Below are 24,930 nucleotides of genomic sequence, written 5' to 3'. Positions count from 1 at the left end.
CCTTAGGAACCACCAGAGTCAGCCTAGGCCTCCGTGTCCAGTTACCAGCTGAGGCAGAGCTAATCCTGCAGACGAGGCAAAATTTCCAGCGGCGGGGCTTGGCCGTCGCCAACCCACGCCTAGAAGCCAACCAGGAGCTGACAATGCTGATATCCAACCACAGTCAGACCGAGCAACGAGTGTCCCGGGGAGCCTGTGTAGCCCGAGCTGTCCTCCATCGAGCTGTGCCTCAAGAAGAGCCTGTCCTGCGCAGGCAAAGGCTGTCGTATCCCCAGGTTCAAGGCCTGGTGGCTCGGGAGCCACGCAACCCTTGAAGGGGAGGTTGTGGTAATACGACATCCAGACGGACAGGCAGTTTACAGAGTTGCTTCGCTGTGACTTATGATAACAAACCCCCTGCACTAATCTTATTATATCACCATCTATCTCATGACCGCTGTTGACCCCGCAACCCAGCGGTCAAACTGGCCTGCCTAAATGTGGGGAGGGGACTCAAACATGCAACTATCACGCGTCCCTCACGCGCTTATATAACCGGGAGGCGCTGCCTCCCCTTTTACCACCGCTGCCCCCACAGCCTGTCTACCGCCGGGAGCTAAGCCCTAGCGTCCCACACCCCCTTCAAACCTAACCATTGTTATAATCTGTTGTATATAAATAGTAAACATTGCTTGTAAATATTATTCAGTTTAAATATATAATTTCTGTATGCTTGAATCCTGCTTGTTTGTTTTGGTAGAATAATTAAAGGCTAGGGCTCGTTGAATCCGAACTTGTTACCCTGTGGGCCGAGAACGCTCGGCTTACCAGATATTGTTATAAGCTCCTTAGAACAAATACTGGCGGTTTCCCATATATAGCCCATGGACTGGGACGTCCAAGCTTTTTTTATTTTGAGGGGGGTAAAAAGAGGAATTGAAAAGTTTGAGGGGGGTAATCTTATGTATCTTTTAATTTCTTTAGGAGTGTAAAATAAAATGTTTCAAAGTTTTATGGGGGTTAACACCCCTAATTGCCCCCCCCCCACACACCACCATTGGACGTCTATGCCTATGGAACACTATAGTTTAGGTTAGCCATATGAGTTTCGGTTACTTGAATAACATACATTTTCTTTTTTAATAATGATAATTTTGAAATAAAAATATTCAGGGGTGTATTCTTTTTAATAAATTAGGGTCGCAAAACTTAGAGTTAGTAAGGCAAAATAATTTTTGTGAAAAATCCTTCAAAATCGCATAAAAAATCGACAAATATTAGAATAAAATGCAAAGGGTTTTCAAAATAAGATTTTGTTTAATTTTTGTAGACTTTTATGTGATTTTGGAGGATTTTTTACAAAAATAATTTTTCCTCACTAATTGCTACCCTAATTTTTTTTAAGAATCCACCTCAGAATAAAATGATCCTTGTTACAATCCAATACGAGCATCTTTATGGATCCAGAGCACGTCATCCCATTCTTGATGTGTTGTTGCACTAAAATATAATTGGCGGATTTCTTAGATAGATAAATTTGTGCCTTTTGCTAGAATTTCCAATCAAATAAAAAAAAAGAGTAATCCTATTGAAGACGAAGAAAGTCCCTCAAAAATCAACATGTTACGTCATAAAAACAAGGGATGATCCATCTCTTTTTTAGGGATTTTCTTTCCCACTCCTACTCTCCTCATCCCTCATTTTTATGACGTCATTTAAGAACTTTCTTCATCCTATTTAACTATACAAGCGGTTACGCACCTAGCCACAAGTGAAGGCTGTTGAATGAATTTAAATTATTAGTTAAAAAGCTGGAACTAACTAATCAAAATTCGATAAAAGTATCTAAAGTTTATGAGCCTACGAATAAGGGTTACATGGTCTTAAAACTTTGGGTACTAGAGTAATTTACGGTCCAAAGTCCCGTTCCTTCCTGAGAGGAATTTTTCTCATCCCCTCCCAATAACTGAGAGAAAATATTGACCAATATCTGAGGACTATATTAGCAACCTAAATTCTCATGCCACAATATCCATGTTTTTCTATATCCATTAATGTAAAATAAATGTGAACTTACTTCAACTTAACTGGATGTGGGAGACTAATTGTCGATGGATAATAACCCGATAATTCAAATCCCTAAAACAGAAAAAAAAACTTATAAAAAAATCAGTATCAGGAATAGGCAAACGGAAGATAAACCAATCCTTTTCCTCAATAACTACTAGCACTACAAATCCAGTATTATTTAATTCTATTTGATAGATTTAACTTTTTGATAAATTCTTAAATTTTCATGCTAACAAATTGGTTTTTAAATATATTGTGCGATTTTATGAATTAGGTAATTCCTCCCCTCTATAACTGTAAAAAAAAATTTTTTTCAACATTTCTTAAATATAAATACACTATTCTGAGACATGTAGAGTAGATCTTTTCATGAAAATACCCTTATTCGAATTTCAATCTTCTGCTAACCTAAAAAGTTACTTTAGGGGCCTAGAAATATATGTACAAAATTTCAGCTCTCTATCTCTACTGGCGACCTAGCGCCAGGCATGTAAAATATTAACAGATAACGGTAGCACGGCGGTTTTAACAATATCTCAGTAATGTGCAGGTTTTCAGATTTTCTGCATATTTCAATTTAAACACATAAGGCCAAAGATATTATATCCAAAAAATCTTTTGTCAAAGTCTACTCTAGACCTAGCGCCAGTCAGTTTTCTAAAATCATGCATTTTATACCTGTGAAAAATAAAATCGCCAGCGCTAGGTCTAGAGTAGACTTTGACAAAAGATTTTTGGGATATCATATCTTAGGCCTTATGTGTTTAAGTTGAAATATGCAGAACACCTAAATTCACCTTCCAAACCATTCTCTAAGCATTTTAATTTTTTTTTTGAAATAACGGGATTTCAAAACTGCCTTTTGAAAAGGCCTAAAAAATATCTTTTTTTGTCCCTTTTTTCACTGTATATAGTTATTAAGATATTATTTTCAGGTAAAAAAAAATTGGCGCTTCCAGCACCAAAACCGGCAAAAACAGGCAGTTAAACTTCTGAACCCCTACTTAACCCCCTGACAGACCCCCCCTCTATCTTGGCTCCTGTTACAGATAGAGACGTAAAACTTTTTTCTGCTTGTTCATGTGTATTTTTAGAGAATTACTTTTTCTAGTCATAGCGGTCAGACCGCTCCTTATCCGCTTTTTAGCGGCCAGCCGCTAAATATTAAAACAGCTGTAGAGCGGCCAATTTTAAAGCTAAGAAAACCAAATTTTATGACAAACTATTATTTTTTATAATAAAAAAATACCTTTTCTAACCATCGCCAAAAAATGACAAATAACGGAAACCGCCAATTTAAAACGGCGGTTGGCGGCGCTAAATAATATTTTTATCTGTTTATAGTTACAACTTATTAAGATATTATTCTCAGTTAAAAAAAAATTGGCGCTTCCAGCACCCAAACCTGCAAAAACAGGCAGTTAAACTTCTGTATCCCTACTTAACCCCATAACAGACCCCCGCTCTATCTCGGCTCCTGTTACAGATAGAGACGTAAAACTTTTTTCTGTTGGTTCATGTGTATTTTACTTAAATTACCTTTTCTAGTCATAGCGGTCAGACTGCTCCTTATCTGCTTTTTAGCAGCCAGCCGCTAAATATTAAAAAAGCTGTAGAGCGGCCAATTTTAAAGCTAGGAAAACCAAATTTTATGACGAGCAATTATTTCTCATAACAAAAAAAATGCTTTTTCTGACCATCGCCAAAAAACGACAAATAATGGAAACCGCCAATTTCGGCGGTAAAACGGCGGTTGGCGGTGCTAGTTTTATCTGTTTATGATCACAATAAAGACTACATACAAAAATTGGCTGGTCTAGAGCTGTTTTAGAATTCCGCTACTGGCAGCTTAAAAACGGCAAAACTACAGGTAGGAAATAAAAAATCAGTTAAAAATCAGTCAAGGAGTGGCCAAACGGTCATGGCCTTACTATTCACGGAAGTTTATTATTACTCAAGAATTAACAAATAAAATAAACAGGATGACAACATCCATAAGTAGCGAAGCACAAAAAATCATGGATGGCAATACGTACAAGTAGATTTAAAGTGTATTTATTTAAATCAAGAAGATTTATTGGAGAAAATAAACACATATTTTGTAAAATGATGACGGTCAAAGTAAATTACAAAAAAGATGCTCATAACAATGGGAAAAATTATCCCCAAAAAAGTTAAAAGGCAGTCTGACCGCCATGGTTGTATTTTAAAATGACAGGAAATTAAATTTTTATTACCATAACCGATAAAATTTGAAAAATTAGACTATATACATCAGAGATATAGAAAAATTATTGAAAAATTTAAAAATAGCCCAAAACCTGCAAAATGGCATTCTGACCATCATGTTTGTTTTCTTTAAACGACAAGAAATTTAATTTTGATGGCTATAACTGAAAATATTTTTGAAATCGGACCATAAACACAAAAAGGTATGGAGAAAAATGTGAAAATACAAAAATAGCTTAAAACCTGCTTAAAGGCAGTCTGACTGTCATAGTTGTTTTCTTTAAACAACAGGAAATTCAATTTTAATGTCTACAGTGTGTTTTTTTTATGAGAACTTTTTTGAAAGCAATTTTACCCCACTTATAGTTATCAGAATTTAATGATTAATGGCTTATTTTCTTTGTTTTTTAGGGCAATTAATAGAACAACAAAAAAATATTTCAGTTTTTATTTAAAAAGTACAGTAAAATCTAAATTTCAAAACTTAGGTGTCAACATATAAACATGGTCTTAGCGCATTTTTCTTTAAAAAATGGATTTTCTGTAGTCGACTTTGGGGGGCCAGTACTCCCTCCCTGGTTGAGATATGACCTTCAAACTTTGATATGTTCTAGTACATGTCTCTAATAGTATCTGTATACATTTTTAGCTCTATATCTCAACTTTGAAGTGTTTAGCAGCCATTCTTGCAAAAGGTTGATTATTTGAGCATAAGAAAAATGCACTAAAACCATTTTTAGATGTTGACACCTAAGTTTTGAATTTTAGATTTTACTGTACTTTTTAAATAAAAACTGAAATATTTTTTTGTTGTTCTATTAATTGCCTTAAAAAACGAAGAAAATAAGCCATTAATCATTAAATTCTGATAATTACAGCATGACCCTCGAAAAAGTATTTTTAAGCATCTGCAGCCCATATTTCTCAATGAATTATCAAAAAATGTATATGTCCTTGTTCTCTGTAGATTTCCACATAAGTAGATATAAAAATATTTTTTTTACATCAATTAACAGCTGAGATTTTTAGAGCCAAAGTTTTGAAAAAGTGGCTGAGGAAAAAGTAACTTTTCAAGAAAAATGTTTTTTTAAAGTGAAATGACGTGTTTTCCTCATAATTTCAATACTTTTTATAAAACTTATATAAAGATGTTTCCAAGAAATTTATTTCATGCTGAAAGCACTTTTTTCACTTTCTCTAAAAGGCATTTTTAGATTAGTGTAAATTGCAAAAACACCCTTACAGAAAGAAAACCTATAAAAAATAGTAGCAAATTGAAAGTTTACATAAACAGAAATCAAACACATTTTATTTTATCAAAATAAGTTAAAAAACCAAAAAGTTACAGCTACAAACTTTTATTAAACATTTAACAATTTAAATGATTTTTATGTGTCTTAGATTAATTTGATGAGTGGGCGTGAATTTATTGGTAAAGGTGGCGCTAATCCTTCTGGTAATGAGCATAAATTGGGAAGGGGTTTATTTAAGGTCATATTAATAAGTTGGAGATATTATAAGATTTGAGGGAAAATGGTTATAAGAAAAATGTATTCAGTAAAATTTGAAAAGTAGTTTTTTATATGTAAAAGTAACGTTTTTTAATGCAATAAAAAATGTATCAATTGTAAACTTGCTCTTCTTTCTTATTTGTTTGTTAACTGGTTGATAAAAAGTAATATACTAATAAAAAACTAAGAAATATTTAGCAATATCCAGTTTCTCACGCACTTTTTCCAAACTTTGGCTTTAAAAATCTCGGCTGTTAATTGATGTAAAAAAAATATTTTGATATCCTTTGATGTAGAAAATATAGAGAACAAGTACATATGAATCTTCTAATATTTTATTGAGAAATATAGGCTGCAGATGCTTAAAAATACTTTTTTGAGGGTCATGCTGTATAAGTGGGGTAAAATTGCTTTCAAAAAAGTTCTCATAAAAAAACCACACGGTATAACTGAAAAAAAATTGAAAATTCGGATCATAAAAACCAAAGATATGGAGAAAATGTGTAAAATACAAAAATAGCATAAAACCTACTAAAAAGCAGTCCAACTGCCATTGCTGTTTAATAGTTAATTGTGCTCCTTAATCAGTGTTGCTGATCAGCATTGATTGTATGTGGATCCAGATCCTCCAAATTTGGTCAGTGCGGATCCGGATCCCACCGGATCCGGTTCCGGATCCTTGACAATAAAATAAAATCACCAAATTTTTCAAAAAACAAATACTTTTGATTTTCAAGTCTGAACCTAAAGAGTGTGGGAGTGAATCAGCTGATCTTAACAAGGTTATCAGATATTTCAAAATTTGTAAGTGACTATTTTATTTAAATTTAGGTATATTTTTCCATAAATTTATACCCCAGGATCTGGATCCGGATCCTTGGACTCAAAATAATGCGGATCCTTGCGGATCCAGATCCGCCACACTATCCTTAATAATGAGAATGTTGTCAAAAAATTGCATCCTTTATCTTTTACAGGAACAGAGAAAATCACGTTTCCCCCAAACTAAGATGGACAGATGGACAGACGGACATTTCAAATTATAGAGTAGCTTCGCTACTAAAAATGAGGGACAACAAAAACTTATGAAGTATAACAAAAAAAAATGGATCAACCAAATGTGTATAAATGAGAGTTTATTAAAAAACAAGGACCAATAGAGATGATTTCTTAAACTTTAGCTTTTATGGATTTAAAGTCTTTAGAAGTCACCCCCCCCCCTTGCCAACCCCTAGCCCTCTGGGGATCAAAAACTTACAAAATTAAACCTAACGTTAATTTTCTCAAAAACCATTTGACTAATAGAGATGATTTCTTAAACTTAAGCTTTTATGCTTATAAACTGACTTTTAGTTTAAAAGTCATCCCCCTGACGCCAACCCCTAGCCCTTCGGGGCTCAAAAAAACCCAAAAAATGAACCTAACCTTAATTTGCTCAGAAACCATTTGATCAATAGAGATTTTTGCTTAAACCTAAGCTATTATGCTAATAAACTAACTTTTAGTCTAGAAGTAACCCCCCTGTTGCAAACCTTAATTTTCTCAGAAACCATTTGATCAATAGAGATGATTGCTTGAACTTAAAGGAAGCCTGCAAAAATACCTCGCTTTAACTGCTGAAAGACTGCCACAAGTAGACCCAATGCCCCAAATTTCAAGCCTTCAGCTTCTATAACAAAAAAGTTCTAGGCATTTTAAAATAACATTTTATGTACAATGAAAGTTTTGAAAGAAACTCAATGCTAATGTTAGAAATTTTGAAATTAAACTACGTGGCCTAGAAACAAAATTATAAGCTTATTTTTGTCATAAATTTAGGTTGCCAGTAAGTAATTATATTTTTACAATAAAAATACCTAATTTTATAGTCAAAATCATTAAAAAAAATTAAGTTTAATTTGCGTTGTACCGAGTGTACTGTAACCAATCAATAGGCTAAGCAACCAATCACAGCTGAGCTTGTATTAGTTTTCCCCTTTGTTTCCGCAATGATTTTTGTTTACAAATGCAATATAAATCGAATTTTTTTCATAAATTTTGACTATGAAATGTGGTGTTTTTATTGTAAAAATGTAATCAGTTACCGGCAATCTAAATTTCTGACAAAGATAAGTTTATAATTTTGTGTCTAGGCGACGTAATTTAATATTGTTTTTTCTTTTATGAGCATTGTAAATCTTTCAAAATTTTCATTGTACATAAAATGCTATTTTGAAATGCTGAAATAACTTTTTTGTTATTGAAGCTAAAGGCTTTAAATTTAGGGTATTGGGTCTACTTGTGGCAGTCATTCAGCAGTTAAAGCGTCGTATTTTTTGCAGGCGTCCTTTAAGCTATTATGCTCATAAACTAATTTTTAGTTTAGAAGTCACCAAACAAAAAAATAGTTTATACACATAAAAGCTTCAGTCCAAAATATCTTAACTTTTAATAATGTGGTTACTTGTTTACTGGTAACTCTTAAACTAAAAGTTAGTTTATAAGCATGAAATCTTAAATTTAAAAAAAATCATCTCTATTGATCAAATAATTTATGAGAAAATTATGGTTAGGTTCATTTTTAGGGTTTTTTAACCCTGGAGAGCTAGGGGTTGGCGGCAGGGGGGTGACTTCTAAACCAAAAATTAGTTTATAACCATGAAAGCTCAAGTTTAAGAAACAATCTCTATTGATCAAATGGTTCCTGAGAAAATTAAGGTTAGGTTCATTTTTAGGGTTTTTTGAGCCCCGGAGGGCTAGGGGTTGGCTGAAGGGGGGTGACTTCTAAACTAAAAATTAGTTTATTAGCATAATAGCTTAAGTTTAAGCAATCATCTATATTGATCAAATGGTTTGTGAGAAAATTAAGGTTAGGTTCATTTTTAGGGTTTTTTTGAGCCCCGGAGGGCTAGGGGTTGGCGGTATGGGGTTGACTTCCAAACTAAAAGTTAGTTTATTAGCATAATAGCTTAAGTTTAAGCAATCATTTCTATTGATCAAATGGTTTCCAAGAAAATTAAGGTTAGGTTCATTTTTGATCCCCGGAGGGCTAGGGGTTGACAACAGGGGGTTGACTTCTCAACCAAAAGTTACTTTATATCATTAAAAGCTTGAGTTTAAGAAATCATCTCTATTGGTCCTTGTTTTTTATTAAACTCTCATTTATACACATTTTGTTGATCCATATTTTTTTATTGTACTACATAAGTTTTTGTTGTCCCTCATTTTTTATTTTATTTGTCAAAATTTATTCAGAAGGTACCATGTGATCAATAATATATATTTTTTTATACTTTTCTACACTTTTTGGGTGTCCAATCAGATTGATTCCTAGATTTTCAAGTTCTTGGGAAGGTGGTGTTACCCTACCCCAAATTAGTTATAAACCTTCCCAGGACCTAAGAGAAGCTACCCTGTTATGAGGAACCATATCAGTTCAGCAGTTAGTGAGATCCTTCAGTACAAACAGAGAGACATAAAAACAGACATCCTGTTATCCCCCCTAAATGAAAATATCCTCCCCCCCCCCCCCCACCTAATAAACCCATTGGACGTCCTTGAAAGGGAGAATGGTAATATTACTACAATTATTTTTTACACTATATCAATATTAAATATTTTACAAAAGTTTATATAAAGACAACCATGGACACAATTTTTCTCACTATCACTGATTATAAACTTTTTTTGTTAGATACTATAAAAATAGGTCCTTCACTTATCGTATCCACCTTTCAACTAAAATCAGAAGACATTTCTAAAGTCATTTTATGCATACTAGCACATAAGAATCTAACTTCGTTTTCTTTCCATGATCCAGAATTTTCTATGAACAGTTAAATTTTGAAAATACATCTTGCATTTGAAAAGGAAAATAAGAAAGATAATATGTAATAGGATGGAAAAGATAATCTTGATGTTTTTAATAATTAGATTTTTATATTTTGATTTTGTTGTTAACCCTTTGTAGACAAATTGATAATATTTCTAAATGTTATTTTTTTTTAATTGTCTGCGTCTGGCATCTGACTAAAATAAAAATCTATTACATTAGTTTGAACAATTAACTGTGTTGCCCCTTTCCGGACCTTAATCAGCCAATTTTTGTATGTAGTCTTTTATTGTGATCATAAACAGATAAAAATATTAATTGGCGCCGCCAACCGCCGTTTAACCGCCGAAATTGGCGGTTTCCGTTATTTGTCGTTTTTGGGCGATGGTCAGAAAAAGCATTTATTTTGTTATGAAAAATAATTGCTCGCCATAAAATTTGGTTTTCCTAGCTTTAAAATTGGCCGCTCTACAGCTTTTTTAATATTTAGCGGCTGGCTGCTAAAAAGCGGATAAGGAGCAGTCTGACCGCTATGACTAGAAAAAGTAATTTAAGTAAAATACACATGAACCAACAGAAAAAAGTTTTACGTCTCTATCTGTAACAGGAGCCGAGATAGAGGGGGGGTCTGTTATGGGGTTAAGTAGGGATACAAAAGTTTAACTGCCTGTTTTTGCCGGTTTGGCTGCTGGAAGCGCCAATTTTTTTTTAACTGAGAATAATATCTTAATAAGTTGTAACTAAAAACAGATAAAAATATTATTTAGCACCGCCAACCGCCGTTTTAAATTGGCGGTTTCCGTTATTTGTCGTTTTTCGGCGATGGTTAGAAAAGGTATTTTTTTATTATAAAAAATAATAGTTTGTCATAAAATTTGGTTTTCTTAGCTTTAAAATTGGCCGCTGTTTTAATATTTAGCGACTGGCTGCTAAAAAGCGGATAAGGAGCGGTCTGACCGCTATGACCAGAAAAAGTAATTCTCTAAAAATACACATGAACAACCAGAAAAAAGTTTTACGTCTCTATCTGTAACAGGAGCCGAGATAGAGGGGGGGTCTGTCAGGGGGTTAAGTAGGGGTTCAGAAGTTTAACTGCTTGTTTTTGCCGGTTTTGGTGCTGGAAGCGCCAATTTTTTTTTACCTGAAAATAATATCTTAATAAGTTGTAACTATATACAGTGAAAAAAGGGACAAAAAAAGATATTTTTTAGGCCTTTTCAAAAGGCAGTTTTGAAATCCCGTTATGTTAAAAAAAAAATTAAAATGCTTAGTGAATGGTTTGGAAGGTGAATTTAGGTGTTCTGCATATTTCAACTTAAACACATAAGGCCTAAGATATGATATCCCAAAAATCTTTTGTCAAAGTCTACTCTAGACCTAGCGCTGGCGATTTTATTTTTCACAGGTATAAAATGCATGATTTTAGAAAACTGACTGGCGCTAGGTCTAGAGTAGACTTTGACAAAAGATTTTTTGGATATAATATCTTTGGCCTTATGTGTTTAAATTGAAATATGCAGAAGAGCTGAAAACCTGCACATTACTGAGATATTGTTAAAACCGCCGTGCTACCGTTATCTGTTGATATTTTACATGCCTGGCGCTAGGTCGCCAGTAGAGATAGAGAGCTGAAATTTTGTACATATATTTCTAGGCCCCTAAAGTAACTTTTTAGGTTAGCAGAAGATTGAAATTCGAAAAAGGGTATTTTCATGAAAAGATCTAATGTAGAGGATAAGACAATGAAAAGTAAATTGATGTTTATCACCAAATAATGATAAACTAAATTATCCCTTAAGTATATTAAGATTATAGGTTGTATCATAGACGTCCAAGCTTTTTATTTTGGGGGATGTAAATTTTTTTAAGGGGGGGGGGTAATTCGCTTTTGGGGGGGTAAAATGTCGCGCGAAGCGAGCCGAAAATTTTTTTACTCCCCCTAAAATTTTTACCCGGGGGTAAAATTTGCTTGGGGGGTGTAATTACCCCCCCTGAAATCTGTTGGCAGGGGTAAATTTTGTTTACCCCCCCCCCAAAAAAAAAAATTTACCCAAATTTTTTTGTTAGAGATTTTTTATTTTTTGGGGGGAATTTACCCCCCCAAAATTGTTTGGGGGGGGTAAATTGTTTGGGCACCCCCAGAGTAGGGGTAAATTTTAAATGGGGGGGGGTAATCGCCATTTTACCCCCCCCCCCCCTTGGACGTCTATGGGTTGTATAGTTTGGGCACTGATGGTTTGGAATCAATCAATCAAAAGTCAATGAAAGTACCCAATAAGCGTGGTTGCAAAAATTTGAGTACCAGTGTAATTTACAGTCCAGTAATAGCCAGCTTATACCAATAACGAAATAAATTCGGGAGAAAATCACGAAACCTATACGTGTTTTCCACCTGTTGTTGAGGGGCAACACAACATCGTAATATTGACGACCTCTCCATTTGCCCCCCCAAATAATATTTTAGATCTTTTTCTCTTGTTGGTTATACCTTATACCTGAGTAATAGCAGTAGTAAGATTACTTAGTGCAGAAACTCTAACAAATGTGCAAACGCGTAACAAAAATTTACCTCCAATAATGTTTGAATATTAGGACACAAGCCAAAATTATTTACTCCAACATGCCTCCATTCCATAAAAATAAATGGAATATATTTGCTCTAAACAGATAGAAATGATTTTATCAATACCTAATCAGAAGTTAATTCTAAATTACTTAACAAATTATATAAATTTTGCAGCTTTTTCTATTAAAGTTGAAAATTACCTTATTTGTAGTGTGTAAGTATTTTGTTAAAACCTAAAAAGATAAGAAAAATATAAAAAAAGGACAAAAAAAATCCACTAAAGATAAAAAAAAACATTCTTTTTTTGCTGCTTTATTGAGTGGATAAATCTTCCAGCAATAAAAAATGCACCCAACCACCAACCACTAAGCCATTTTACTACAGTTAACACATTTATTTCAGCCAATCATAGCCACCCTACTACCTAAAGCCACTCTCAGTCGCAGCCGATTTTTTAATTTTGTCACAGGAATCTGCAGCCACAACCTTGCATTCAGCGGCAGCCGTGCAGCGGCTGCCGACTCCTGATTTTTACCTTGCATTCTGCTCCTTCAATGTCAATTTTAAGGACTACAGTTTCTTCCTGAATAGTATCCAAAATCTCTTCAAAGGTGACTGAGGATACTGGCATACCAATTTGATAGGCCTGAATTTATAAATGGAACTATCAATAAAGCGGCCGTAACGGATAGCTTTTTTCGTTAATTTAGGCATGTTAGAATTGTCCTATTGATTTCAAACTTTGCATGGTGATTCCTGTAGTAGTTAGGTACGATTTAGAAAGCGTAGCAACTCTATAATCATTACCAGAATGTCCGTACGTCCATTTTAAACATGTTGATTTTTTTACAACTAATTTTTATGTGATCTAATAATCCGATTGATCTGATTTTTGGTATACTGATTCCTGGAACAACAAAGTACAATTTTATAAGCGAAGCAATTCTATAATCAAATCTTAAAGTTGTAAGTATGTCCATAAACATTATTCTGTATCAAGCAGTTTTTCAACAATTTTACTTATAATTTTGCTTCGATTCTTATACATTTATATTCTGATTATTCAGTTCTGATATTATACAAGTGTTAATGTCCGTTTGTCCTACCATTTCAGTGTTTCGCTTTTATGGATGTTGTCATCCCTGTTTGTAATAAAAATCATACAATTTCACTTAAATACAAAATTAAGTATAAAGATTCCAAATTATTCTGTCAATAATATACGTAATGATCACATGGCAGAATTTGTAATTTCTACTTTCTTCATCAAGAATAAGGAGAGAATTTTTTGTCAGGCGATCAAACATTGCCAGAATATTTGGAAACCCTTAATTAATTTTTTTCTTACGGGTTTTGACGCTGCTTCTTCTTCGGTTAAAAATACCACATAACCTAAAAAGAGGATAACTTATTTTATCATTCATGTTTATATAACAACAAATATTTGTTATTAAATTTGCTAAAACTGGAAATAATTTAGATGTTTTTCAGTGAAATCGTCCATTCAAGAATTATGCTTTTTTGTTTGTTTGCATAGACGTCCAAGGCGCATTTTTAATACTAAATATTTAATAAAATTTAAATCAACCCCTCCAAAAATTTTACCCCGGGGGTAAATTTTTTTTTGGGGGGGGTAAACAAAATTTACCCCTGCTAACAGATTTCAAAAAAAAAATTTACCACCCCCTCCAAAAATTTTACCCCGGGGGTAATTTTTTTTTTTTTTTTTTTGGGGGGGGGTTAAACAAATTTACCCCTGCTAACATATTTCAGGGGGGGTAATTACCTCCCCCAAGCAAATTGTACCCCCGGGGTAAAATTTTTTTTAGGTTAGGTTTTACAGGTTAGGTTAGGTTAAATTATTAATAAACAAATATAAGCTTCCCACAGGGGTTAGGCATTTAAAAACCCTTTTTTTATGCAGTTTTTAGTTAGCTTTCCGTAGATGTTAAACTGAAAAAAAAATAAGGTTGAAACAAGTTTTTTTTCGTCCGGGCCAACAAAACTGTTAATCTTATTATTTTTATATTAATAATCATAAAAAATTGTCTGTAATTCGATGCTATACATGATTTTTTAGTATGTCTGAGAACCGGTTTGAAGCCATACTGGAAATAATAATATATCACCTTCATTAGTTGGAATTTGAACCCACGGGTAAAGGTTTATCTTTTCATCACTTGAAAATAAAATAAGTTTGTATTCAATTAACTCATCAGGAATAAAGGGAAAGGACTATCCGTAGTAAGGTTTTATTTGTCTGAACACTGGACACTGTTACTTTGTATAAACCAATCATTACACTGAAAAGTGACTACTATAAAACACTTCAAGTCAATGGCGCGTGAACAGGGTTTTTACTGGTGGGGTGTAAACTTTGAGGGGGTGAATAAAGAAAATAATTCATTTAACACAACTATGCTATTGTATAAATATTAAATTTATCAAAATATCACGAAACCTTGTCTGAATAGGACGAAAATTGGTGATAATCAGAGATATTAAGAGACAAGAGACGATATATACATTGATATAAATCCCAGAGGCCAATAATAAATTAAAAGTATTTCTTTAGATTAAAATGATTGGTTAAAAAGTTTGGATAATGATTGTTTGAACTAGATCTAATAATAGAACACAATTTCTTCAGCCAACAAATAAGAGAATAAGAATTAAGGGCAATTAGTCCAATTTCCCTGGCTGGTCATTAAAAATTTTTTTCAAAAATTAAAATGAGAAAAAAATATACTTGACAGCGTTCTGAATAAGTTTAACACGTTCACTTGTACCATGAAGATCTGTGCTCTTTCTAAAATAAAAGTAAAAGTAAAATAGTGTAGATTTTAAACATAGGTTTTAAATATCAAGCTTCCATGAAAAGAATACCCAATAAGTCCATGCTGCTTGTCTTGAATATTAGAATGTATTGTTATTTATATTAGGGCACAGCTACTATATAATTAGTTCCCTTTTACCTGATATATGCTAAGTTAACAATATATGGATCTACTGCAACCACTCTGAAAATAGATAGAATTGAATTTATTTAAAATGAAAGTTATATGGGATATTTTGGGTATAGTCCCTTTCGTGGCAACGCTCCGTAAGGGGCGATTCTTTGTTTTTTTTACAGTACCTTTTCTCCTATTTCTAGCACCTGTTGGGGGCTCTAACCCTGCGGGGCCAACTGCCTAACCCTGTGGGGCAATCACCTAACCCAATATAACCTAACCTAACCTAAAATGGAATAATACACGGCAGCGATGTTGAAAAGAGACTATCCAAGGAAAAACACACAGCTCAATTTGTAGGAATATATTTCGATTAAATCACATCTAATCCTTGTCTACCTTCTATTATTCTTTACTGTACAAAGGTTTGTTTGAAACTAACCTAAAATAAGTATCAAAAGCCATTTTAAAAATACGAAGAATCGCCCCTTAAATTGCCACGAAAGGGACTATTCCCGATATTTTATTTAAGCTTCTTTACAAATATATTTCTGTAAAATTATTGAAATGCGATCTAAATGTCGTCATCTAAAGGCAACCTTATTGAAGAATTTAAAAGAATAAATTATTTTTTTTTATCTTTTTCATTGCGCTTGTGTTGGGCCACGGCATTCCCTCCTACTTAACTATTTATGACGCACACCTGACATCCATTTTTAACGTCTTTAGCTATGATGCGGTAGTAAGTAGAGATTCGAGCCTTTTACCTCCCCGACGACGAGCGGTTGCGCTACTCGTCAATGCTACGGTCGCGGAAGTCAATGAATTAATACTTTTGTTGAGTAGCTGCAATCATAGTCACAAAAGGTCCAATGTTACTACCAATATCTAATAAACAAAAAGGATTAGTTTTACAGCGGCTACAGCTGCTAAAAGCCGCTTGATTCGAGGGTGGCCGCGACGGCAGCAAAGACAGAGTGAGGCCTTTTTTGGATACGGTTGCGGATGGCTTATTTGAAAATTTGGTGGCTCTGGTTTACTTGGTGGCGGAAAACAGCTAACAAAGCGGCTTATTGGGTGGCTACGAATCTGCGAAGCTGAAACTAAGGCTTATGTAAGCCTCGAGGCTAATTGTAACTGTTCATAACCTTTTTTAGTAGCGAAGCTACTCTATAATTCACTTTGTCCGTCCGTCAGTCCGTCAGTCAGTCAGTCCGTCAGTCCGTAACGCTATGGGGGAAATGGGATTTACTCAGCTCCTATAAAAGATAGAATTCTGAAATTTTTTGACAACATTCCCATCATTAAGGAGCACAATTAACTATAAAACATCACTGGCGGTCGGACGACTTTTTAGCAGGTTTTAGGCTATTTTTAGATTTTCCACATTTTCCCCCATATCTTTGGTGTTTATGGTCCGATTTTCAAAATTCTTTCAGTTAAAGATATCAAAATTAAATTTTCCGTCGTTTGGAGAAAACAACAATAACGGTCAGACTGCCTTTTTGCAGGTTTTTAGCTATTTTTACATTTTCCACCATATCTTTGGTGTTTATGAACCGATTTTCAAAATTTTTTCAGTTATAGATATCAAAATCAAATTTCCCGTCGTTTGAAGAAAACAACTATGAAGGTCAGACTGCCTTTTTGCAGGTTTTTGGCTATTTTATATTTTTTTTACATTTTCCCCCATATCTTTGGTGTTTTTAGTCCAATTTTCAAATTTTTTTCAGTTAAAGATGTTAAAATTAAATTTCCCGTCGTTTGAAGAAAACAACAATAATGGTCAGACTGCCTTTTTGCAGGGTTTTGGCTATTTTCAAATTTTTTACATTTTTCCCCATATCTTTGGTGTTTATGATCCGATTTTAAAATATCTGTTTTAGATATCAAAATTAAATTTCCCGTTGTTTGAAGAAAACAACTATGACAGTCATTCCCATCCACGAAATTTTGTGCTTCGCTACTTATGGATGTTGTCATCCTTGTTTCTTTCCGTTACCTTTTTTTAACTTTCTACATTTTCCTTTCTTTCAACTTTCTGCAGGTTTGAAGCTATGTTTTAATTATTATTACAACTAGCTTCGCTAATATTGTACGTAACCGTCCTTATTTCGAATAAAAAATAAAATAATTTTTAATTTTCTCGTATTTATTCGAATCCGGTGGATAGGAAACGGTTCTCATCCGTACAAAAAAACTATGTCTAGCATCGTATTATATCCAGTTTTCTACGAATATAGAAATGTACAATCATAAGAATAAAACCAGTTTTTTTAGCCCGTGCCTTCGGCATCTCGGGGCTAAAAAAACTGGTTTTAATCTTATAATTGTACATTCTATATCCGCGGAAATCTGTTTATAATACGATGCGAGAAATAACTATTATTTTACAAGAGGAAACTTATAGAAAAACACGCTCATAAATAAATAGACATACATTTCATTAAGATTGACTTGTAAAAAAGCTTTGATACTAAAAAAAACAACGAATTCACCTAAGAAAACTGCATCCGGATAGTTTCTAACCATTTCCAGCATATTTTTCTCAGAATTCAACTCCCAATGGCCTAATACATTAACAAGGATGATTAGATCCTATTGCAGAATATATATTTAACTATTTTTGTGCTATTGATTATGCTAGAATGAGTTTTCTCGTATTCATTCGAATCCGGTGGATAGGAACCGGTTCTCATCCATACGAAAAAACTATGTCTAGCATCGTATTATATCCAGTTTTCTACGGCACCTCGGGGCTAAAAAAACTAGTTTTAATCTTATGATTGTACATTCTATATCCGCGGAAAGCCGTTTATAATACGATGCGAGAAATAACTATTCTAAATATTTTGTTATTTTTTTATCACATAGCAATACTTGAATTTTCTCATTTTCGTGAGCAGAAAAGTTGAAATTTCAATTTTTATCATGTCACCATTGTTGCCAGAATAATTAAAAAACTTATTCCCGTATGTGCATTGCAATAATTCAAAATACGTTATTTAAAACGAAAATGCATGAATTATAGTAATAATACTTTAACACTTCTATTCAGTAGGATATGGAACAAAGCCCAGAATAATATTTTTCTTTGGTTTATACTATAATACAAAGGAATTGATGGTCTGTTAGTTCATGTGAATGGATTAATAATAAGTCTTCCTATTAGGTTAAAAGTATATTTATTTTTTTAGTTGGAGAAAAAAGTCACGAGCTAAATTTTACCTGTAGATAAAATGACATTTGAAATAGCCTAAAAAATATAATTATTACAAAACAAAATAATAATAAAATAGAAAATAAATACTTTTCACCAGATTTTCATGAATTCTAAGTATGTAATATTCGCAGCTGGTTAAAACAATGATACTACCAATCCATCCCCTTTACCCCATCCCCCCACCCCCCCCCCTACTAAATAACCAAATTGACCTATAATTGAGGATCATGTTATCAAGATAAATTGACGAAAAATTTTCCACTGTTGATGTATCCACGTATATTGAAGTACGTAAATATACTTTCTTTGCAGTATATTATGTTAATTACCTCTACAGGTGATTTAACACACATAGTCCAATCAACATTATATGCGGGGGGCTCTTTTATAAAACATCTACAAATAAAAAAGGATGATAATTTACATTCAAAATCAGGGTTCGGCAGTTGCGCGTAAGCCGCGTGTTAGTCTCAGTGAAATCGTCATATAGAAACTTTAAAATTCAGCTGGATATCTAAACCTGTTTCTAAACAGACATTCAGTCTTTTCGTAACTTCTTTTGACGCACAAACAGGTTTAAATTTGAGACTGTGGCGCGACTGCCGATCCCTGGTAGAAACAATGCGTTTGAAGAAAAAATGTTTCAGTGTTCGACCAGGGGCTTTTAGGCATTTTAAAGATAAAACTTATAAACACAAGAACAATCATAATAATAAGCATCTCAGATTGCGAAATCAGGCATACAGAAGCGGTACGACTTTTTTGGATGAAAATATGTATCAAACTGCCTTAGTTTTAAAGTAGCCGCGCAACAAAAAATACCTGACACACGAATGTGGTTCAATGTGGGGCAAATCTGTCATCATTCGATTTTTTTTACCAGATATTTGATTTAGTAACGATAAAGGAAAAGGTAGGTTGCGGGTAAAATCCGTAAAGGTTGTGTGTTTTAAGTTAAAAACAGTAGTACAACGATAAATATTTATGTTAACTTTTTAAAAAAGAGTGTTGTCTAAACTTCTTTTAAATAAGAATTACCCCCCCCCAAAAAAAAAAAATTAAATATCTGTAAAAACTTTCTCAAACGATAGTAAAAACTTTAATATCCCCCATTTATGTGGGGGCCTATTTGTATTTTTAGCTCTGCAGTATGATTCTAAAAGTGTCAGAGTATATTTTTTATATACCTTTTAAGAATAGGTTAAAAAAAAATATTTAAATGATTTACTTTTGAATTAGCCTTATTAATTACATCCTTTTCTCTTAATTACATCTTTGAGCTCTTGATCCAATCACTTATCCCCAATTTTTTCATAAACTTTCCACATTCTCTTCACCCTTAAAAGTCTATCCTATTTCCCCACCTTATTTGGTAAAAGGGAGGGCCGGGGGGGGGGGGGGAGGGGGGGTCAAATGCTCCAACCTGTTTTCTCAGCTAATATTGGAGATAAAATGCTTGGACTTTATCTCAACAGTTTTTTATACATGAATTTGTCTTTATACAAAATGAATATAATTGAGTCATATTAATGATATCAAAATGTATTCTTATTAAGTTTCTCTACTAAAAATTAGTGAATTATTTTCGTCATTCGTTGCGTTGGTTGTCTTGACCTTATAAAATGATGTTGTCATCTTTGCTTTACCAGTTACGGTGTATTATTTTGTATCACTCTTATTTTGAAAAATTTGATTCGCCCCTAGCATTTAAATACTTTTTATTTAAAAATTGTCTACGGGTCAGAAAATTGTATAAAACCACCTCCCAAGGTAAGAAAAGGGGAAAGAAATTTCACCACCCATCCCCTCCAAAAAAAATGTAAGCTGTTTTCGAGATCTTAAGGGATAACAAACAAGAAAAGCATATCATTTTGGTAAAAAAAAACAATTCCTGTCAAATAGTTGACTTCCTTCTTATCTAAATAAAAAAATAGATTATGGAAAGAAAACGAAGTAGCGGGTTTCGTCGTATTTTCTCAATAGCTTTTCCCTAATTTATAGCTTCTACGGAGGGCTCTAACATCTAACTTAAAATAACCTGTAAGAGCTACTGTGAAAATACAACCAAACCCGCGACTCTGTTTTCTTTCCACGATATTCTGATAGTTTTGAAATTTTAATTGAATAACTATGATTACATGAAGGATAAATAATGAAGGATAAATAACCACATGTAAAAACACTATAAAGAAACTACAGATATAATACTACGATATTCACAGGACGAGGAACTTGAGGAACTTGGTACTATTATTATTCATTAACCTATCCCTGCGTCTCTAATTATCCATGTTCACTTTTCAAATTAAAAAAATTTTTGAATGTTCATTATTTGATTGACAAATTTTGACAGAATAATTAATGTACAAAACATGAACATGATTAAAATTTGATATCCATAAGTAGCGCAGTAATAACAAAATATCTGTAACTAGCAGCTACGCCCCTAGAGGCCTCTAGGAGCACAGCCAAACTAGGTAATTATTCTCCTAATTAAATTAGTAATATGTTCTGTATATTGATTATTGATGGTTAAACTTATTAAGTAAAAAAAAAGACAAATTTTTAATTTCGAAGACAATTTTTTTTAGAGAAGCTGTGCTTTTAGAAACTAGTGGTGCATTTAAATGCATACATTTTATGCCAAATGATAAATCAATATCAATGTATATATTTGTCCTTGATTTTAGTTTTTCTATACAATATACAAAATATATTTTTTGGTCTAAAGATTATAATTTGATTTTAAAACTTATTCATCCTTTAACTCTTCAATCAACTCTATATTATAAAAAAGTATTCTATCAAGCATTTCCAAGCGTTTTTTCAATGTGTTACGTTGACTTTATTTCTTTAAATGCATTTTTAAAAATATAAATACCTCAATTTTATGTTATTCTTTAAGATTTTCGACAGAAAAAGAGCAAAAATATTACCTATAGCTTTTTTGTTAAAACTGCTGTACCGATCTAATCTTTCTAGATCAATTCCATTTTCTACTATTCCTGGTCCAATAATGAATTCTTAACAAATAAATAGTTATTTATAACATCGTATTATAGACCAGATGGGCCAAAGACCCGGTTCTAACAAAACTGGCATTAATTTTATGATTATTTTAGTATTTATTATTTATTTTAGTATTTTAAGGAAATTGTCTGTAATACAATGCTATACATGATTTTTCAGTATAGCTGAGAACCAGTTCTAATCCAGCGGATATTAATCGGTGTCGTAGACATACTGGAAAGATTATTCAAGTAAACAATTTTGCTTTAAACTTCTCTAACATTTTTCAGCTTATTGCACAACTAGCGGCTGTGCATTTGTATTCAAGTGAATGAGGAGGCAGAAAATTAACTAAACAACAACAAGGCTTGGAAATTGGAAGGCGTAAAACAATCCAATGATTTAAATGAAGCTTTCTTTAAATGGTGAACTTAATCGGAATATGAAGATCTTAATCCTGAAAAAAAAACCTTACTACTTTGCATAATATCAAAAGATAATATCTAAAGTGTAAAAAAAAACTTACCAATGAAAATATACAACATAGAAAGAAAGCAACAAAACCCCTAAAAATATCTTGTATCAATTTTTACGATTTTTGAGAAGAAAAAATATTTTAAAATGGAAGTTCTTTTTAATTAGGCGGGGAATCATTTGTTATGGTTGAATTGATATAAATCCATTATATCAGCTTATACCAGTTGAAGAGTTGAATCCTTTTTTATAGAAGCAGAAATATAATCTATGACTACGATTTTGACCCTCTAAAAAACGTAATCTACCATTCTACTTTCCCCTCTCTTAGTAATGATATCATCAAAGCCGATACGATTTTTGAAAAGTATCATTGACATTCCACTTTCAATAGAGGCGAAACTGGAATGGTACATTTATGTTTAAATATCAGTGTATATTCATAAACATTGATTTCCTTATTTAAATCGACATAATAGTAATGGTATATTCTAGTTATTATTTTTATTTTACATAAAAATTTTTAATTATAAATAGTATTTTATACATTCCTACGATTAACATAATTTAAAAATATTTTGTATGATTTCAATTATGTCGATGTTAAAAGTGTAAACCACCATTCCAGTTTCGCCTCTCTTGAAAGTGGAATGGTACATTTCAAAAATCGCATCGGCATTGATAATATCATCACCAAGAGAGGCAAAATTGGAATGGTAGATTACAAAAACCATATTGGCGTTGATGATATGATATCATCACCAAGAGAGGGGAAAGTGGAATAGTAGATTACTAAACTGTATACCAACAACGAAATTAATTTGAAAAAAAATCACGAAAGCTATAGGTTTTTTTTCAGCTATTGTTGGGGTCAACAAAGTAGAATTGACGACCTTTACATCTGCCCCCCAAATATTATAGCTTGTTGGTTATACCTTATTCCTGGGTGCTTTCCCTTAAAAAGTCTAACAAGCGAAACAAATACACGAACGTGTAAAGAGTTTTTCTCAAAAAACGCGCGGCTAGAGCTAACTACACAGTGAGAACACACTTCTTTGTAGAAAATATATTTCGTTTTATTCAAGCCTTCTCAATTCTAATTGATTTTTCATTTTGCATAGTGTTTACACCCTTTTCTCCGGGGAAATCTCCCCCCATTCCCCCCCCCCCCCCGTTGAAAATTATTTTAAAACATACTAAAGCAAGCTGTCTTGTAGTCCATGCTTTCATACGAATCATTTTAAATTTAAAATCTGAAAAAAAAGATATAAGCTCTAATGCCTATAATAAATGAATAAAATCAAAAAATATAAAACTTTTGTCCAAAGTTTCTTATCATATTAGAATAATGGATTATTCTAATAAGACGTTATTCGTGACATTTCGGCCAAAAGTTTTTCAAATTTATCCCCTTTATAATATCTTTTATAATTTTAGTCATAAAATCCGATAAAATCAAATTTTTTTATAATGACTGTTTAAATTAAGCATTACTAGATAGTACAAGATACTTCCAGTGTAAAATGTACAATAACAAGGATGACAACATACATAAAAGCGAAGCGCTGAAACGGTAGGACAATTGAATTGAATAATCAGAATATAAATATTGTACTTTGTTGTAACAGGAATCAGTATACAAAAAATCAGATCAATCGGAATCGGATAATAAGATCATATAAAAATTTGTTTTAAAAAAAAGTAAAAAGTTCAACATGTTTAAATTGGACGTACGGACATTTTGGTAATGATTATAGAGTTGCTACGCTTTCTAAATCGTACCTTACTATTGCAGGAATCACCATGCAAAGTTTGAAATCGATAGGACAATTCTAACATGCCTAAATTAACGAAAAAAGCTATCCGTTATGGACGGACGTACCGACCCGGCCTAATTATAGAAAAGCTTCGCTTTTAAAAATGTCTAACACCTCTTTTAAGTAAAAAGCTGCTTCAGTAAATTTAATAAAAATTATCTTTGTGTTTTGAGCAAAAACGCCCATTAAAATATATGATTATATTTTGACATCTTCCAAGATGTAAATAATATACCTAGATTCTGATTAAATCCTTGACGAATATGATTAATAGAATATTTCTTTTTTTTACCAAAAGTTGAATATTTGTGACAAATTGAATATTAAAGTTTCTATGATAATGAAATTATATCTTTCTCGTATTCATTCGAATCCGGTGGATAGGAACCGGTTCTCATCAATACGAAAAAAAACTATGTCTAGCATCGTATTATATCCAGTTTTCTACGAATATAGAAATGTACAACCATAAGACTAAAACCAGTTTTTTAGCCGTTGCCTTCGGCACCTCGGGGCTAAAAAAACTAGTTTTAATCTTATAACTGTACATTCTATATCCGCGGAAAGCCATTTATAATACGATACGAGAAATAACTATTCACACTGTACATATTTGACGCCAAGCATATTTTGCCTTTAAACCAACTTGGCAATTTAAAAGATTATTAAAAAAACATCATTTTTGCTTTCAATCCTTGATAAAATTGTCTAGATTAAGACCTTATTTCCATGTAGGGTGGTCGAGGACGAAAAATACACAGTTTTTAACCCAAAGGTTTTAAAACTTGTTATCTTCATAATGGTTCAGAAAATTTTAGCACTTTATTTCAATTTTTCTTGGTTAGTTCCATGATTATCTCCTTTTTAGTAGCGAAGCTACTGTATAATTTGATATGTCCGTCTGTCCGTCTGAAACGTTTTGGAGGAAACGTGATTTTCTCGGCTCCTATTCAAGATAGATAGCTGAAATTTTTAGTGTAGATTCCTATGACATATGCCCATCTAATCTATACATTGTTTTGTTCATCTGTCTGTTGTTTTGGGTGCTAGATCGATTCCTAGGTATTCAAGTTTTCGTAATTTTCTCAATACCTTTTCAAGATAGAGTGCTGAAATTTTCAGAGATTAATCAATTTTACATTTAACATATTTTTACCAAGTTTTAGTAAGATTTGGCTATTAAGTTTTCGTAGATTTCTCTATTCCTATTCAGGATTGACGACTGAAATCATCACGGATTGAATAAGCTCCTATTTTCAATCAAGTTCCATGAAGATGTGTCTATTAATT

General features: G+C 32.7%; 1 protein-coding gene across 1 annotated transcript; it reads right to left on the bottom strand.

Annotated features, from left to right (window-relative positions):
- Positions 1-1,061: 1,061 nt before the first annotated feature.
- Positions 1,062-23,072, bottom strand: LOC145333971 (uncharacterized). The gene is made up of 18 exons (XM_080179235.1): positions 23,021-23,072; positions 21,876-21,915; positions 21,277-21,363; positions 20,238-20,258; positions 19,163-19,202; positions 18,670-18,736; positions 18,346-18,373; positions 17,616-17,687; positions 15,951-16,005; positions 15,142-15,186; positions 14,916-14,975; positions 14,296-14,345; positions 13,515-13,558; positions 12,702-12,812; positions 12,367-12,399; positions 12,170-12,259; positions 2,057-2,118; positions 1,062-1,479 (listed from the first exon to the last, which is right to left on the bottom strand). The coding sequence occupies exons 1-18, from the start codon at positions 23,060-23,062 to the stop codon at positions 1,413-1,415; spliced, it is 1,014 nt and encodes a 337-aa protein (XP_080035361.1). The 5' UTR covers positions 23,063-23,072; the 3' UTR covers positions 1,062-1,412.
- Positions 23,073-24,930: the final 1,858 nt, after the last annotated feature.

Source organism: Acartia tonsa, chromosome 12, assembly GCF_053477335.1.
Source record: "Acartia tonsa isolate MP-2025a chromosome 12, ASM5347733v1, whole genome shotgun sequence".
Classification (NCBI taxonomy): Eukaryota; Metazoa; Arthropoda; class Copepoda; order Calanoida; family Acartiidae; genus Acartia; species Acartia tonsa.
This window is presented reverse-complemented; position numbering and strand designations above follow the sequence as displayed.

Excerpts from the sequence above, each read along its gene's own strand:
- LOC145333971 (XM_080179235.1), bottom strand. The coding sequence starts at position 23,062 with ATGATTCGTATGAAAGCATGGACTACAAGACAGCTTGCTTTA. Across the intron at positions 20,259-21,276 it reads TTTTAACAAAAAAGCTATAG|ATAAGAAGGAAGTCAACTAT; the intron begins GTAATATTTTTG and ends TTTTTTATTTAG. Across the intron at positions 14,346-14,915 it reads CTTATTCAGAACGCTGTCAA|TGATGAAAAGATAAACCTTT; the intron begins GTATATTTTTTT and ends TTTATTTTCAAG.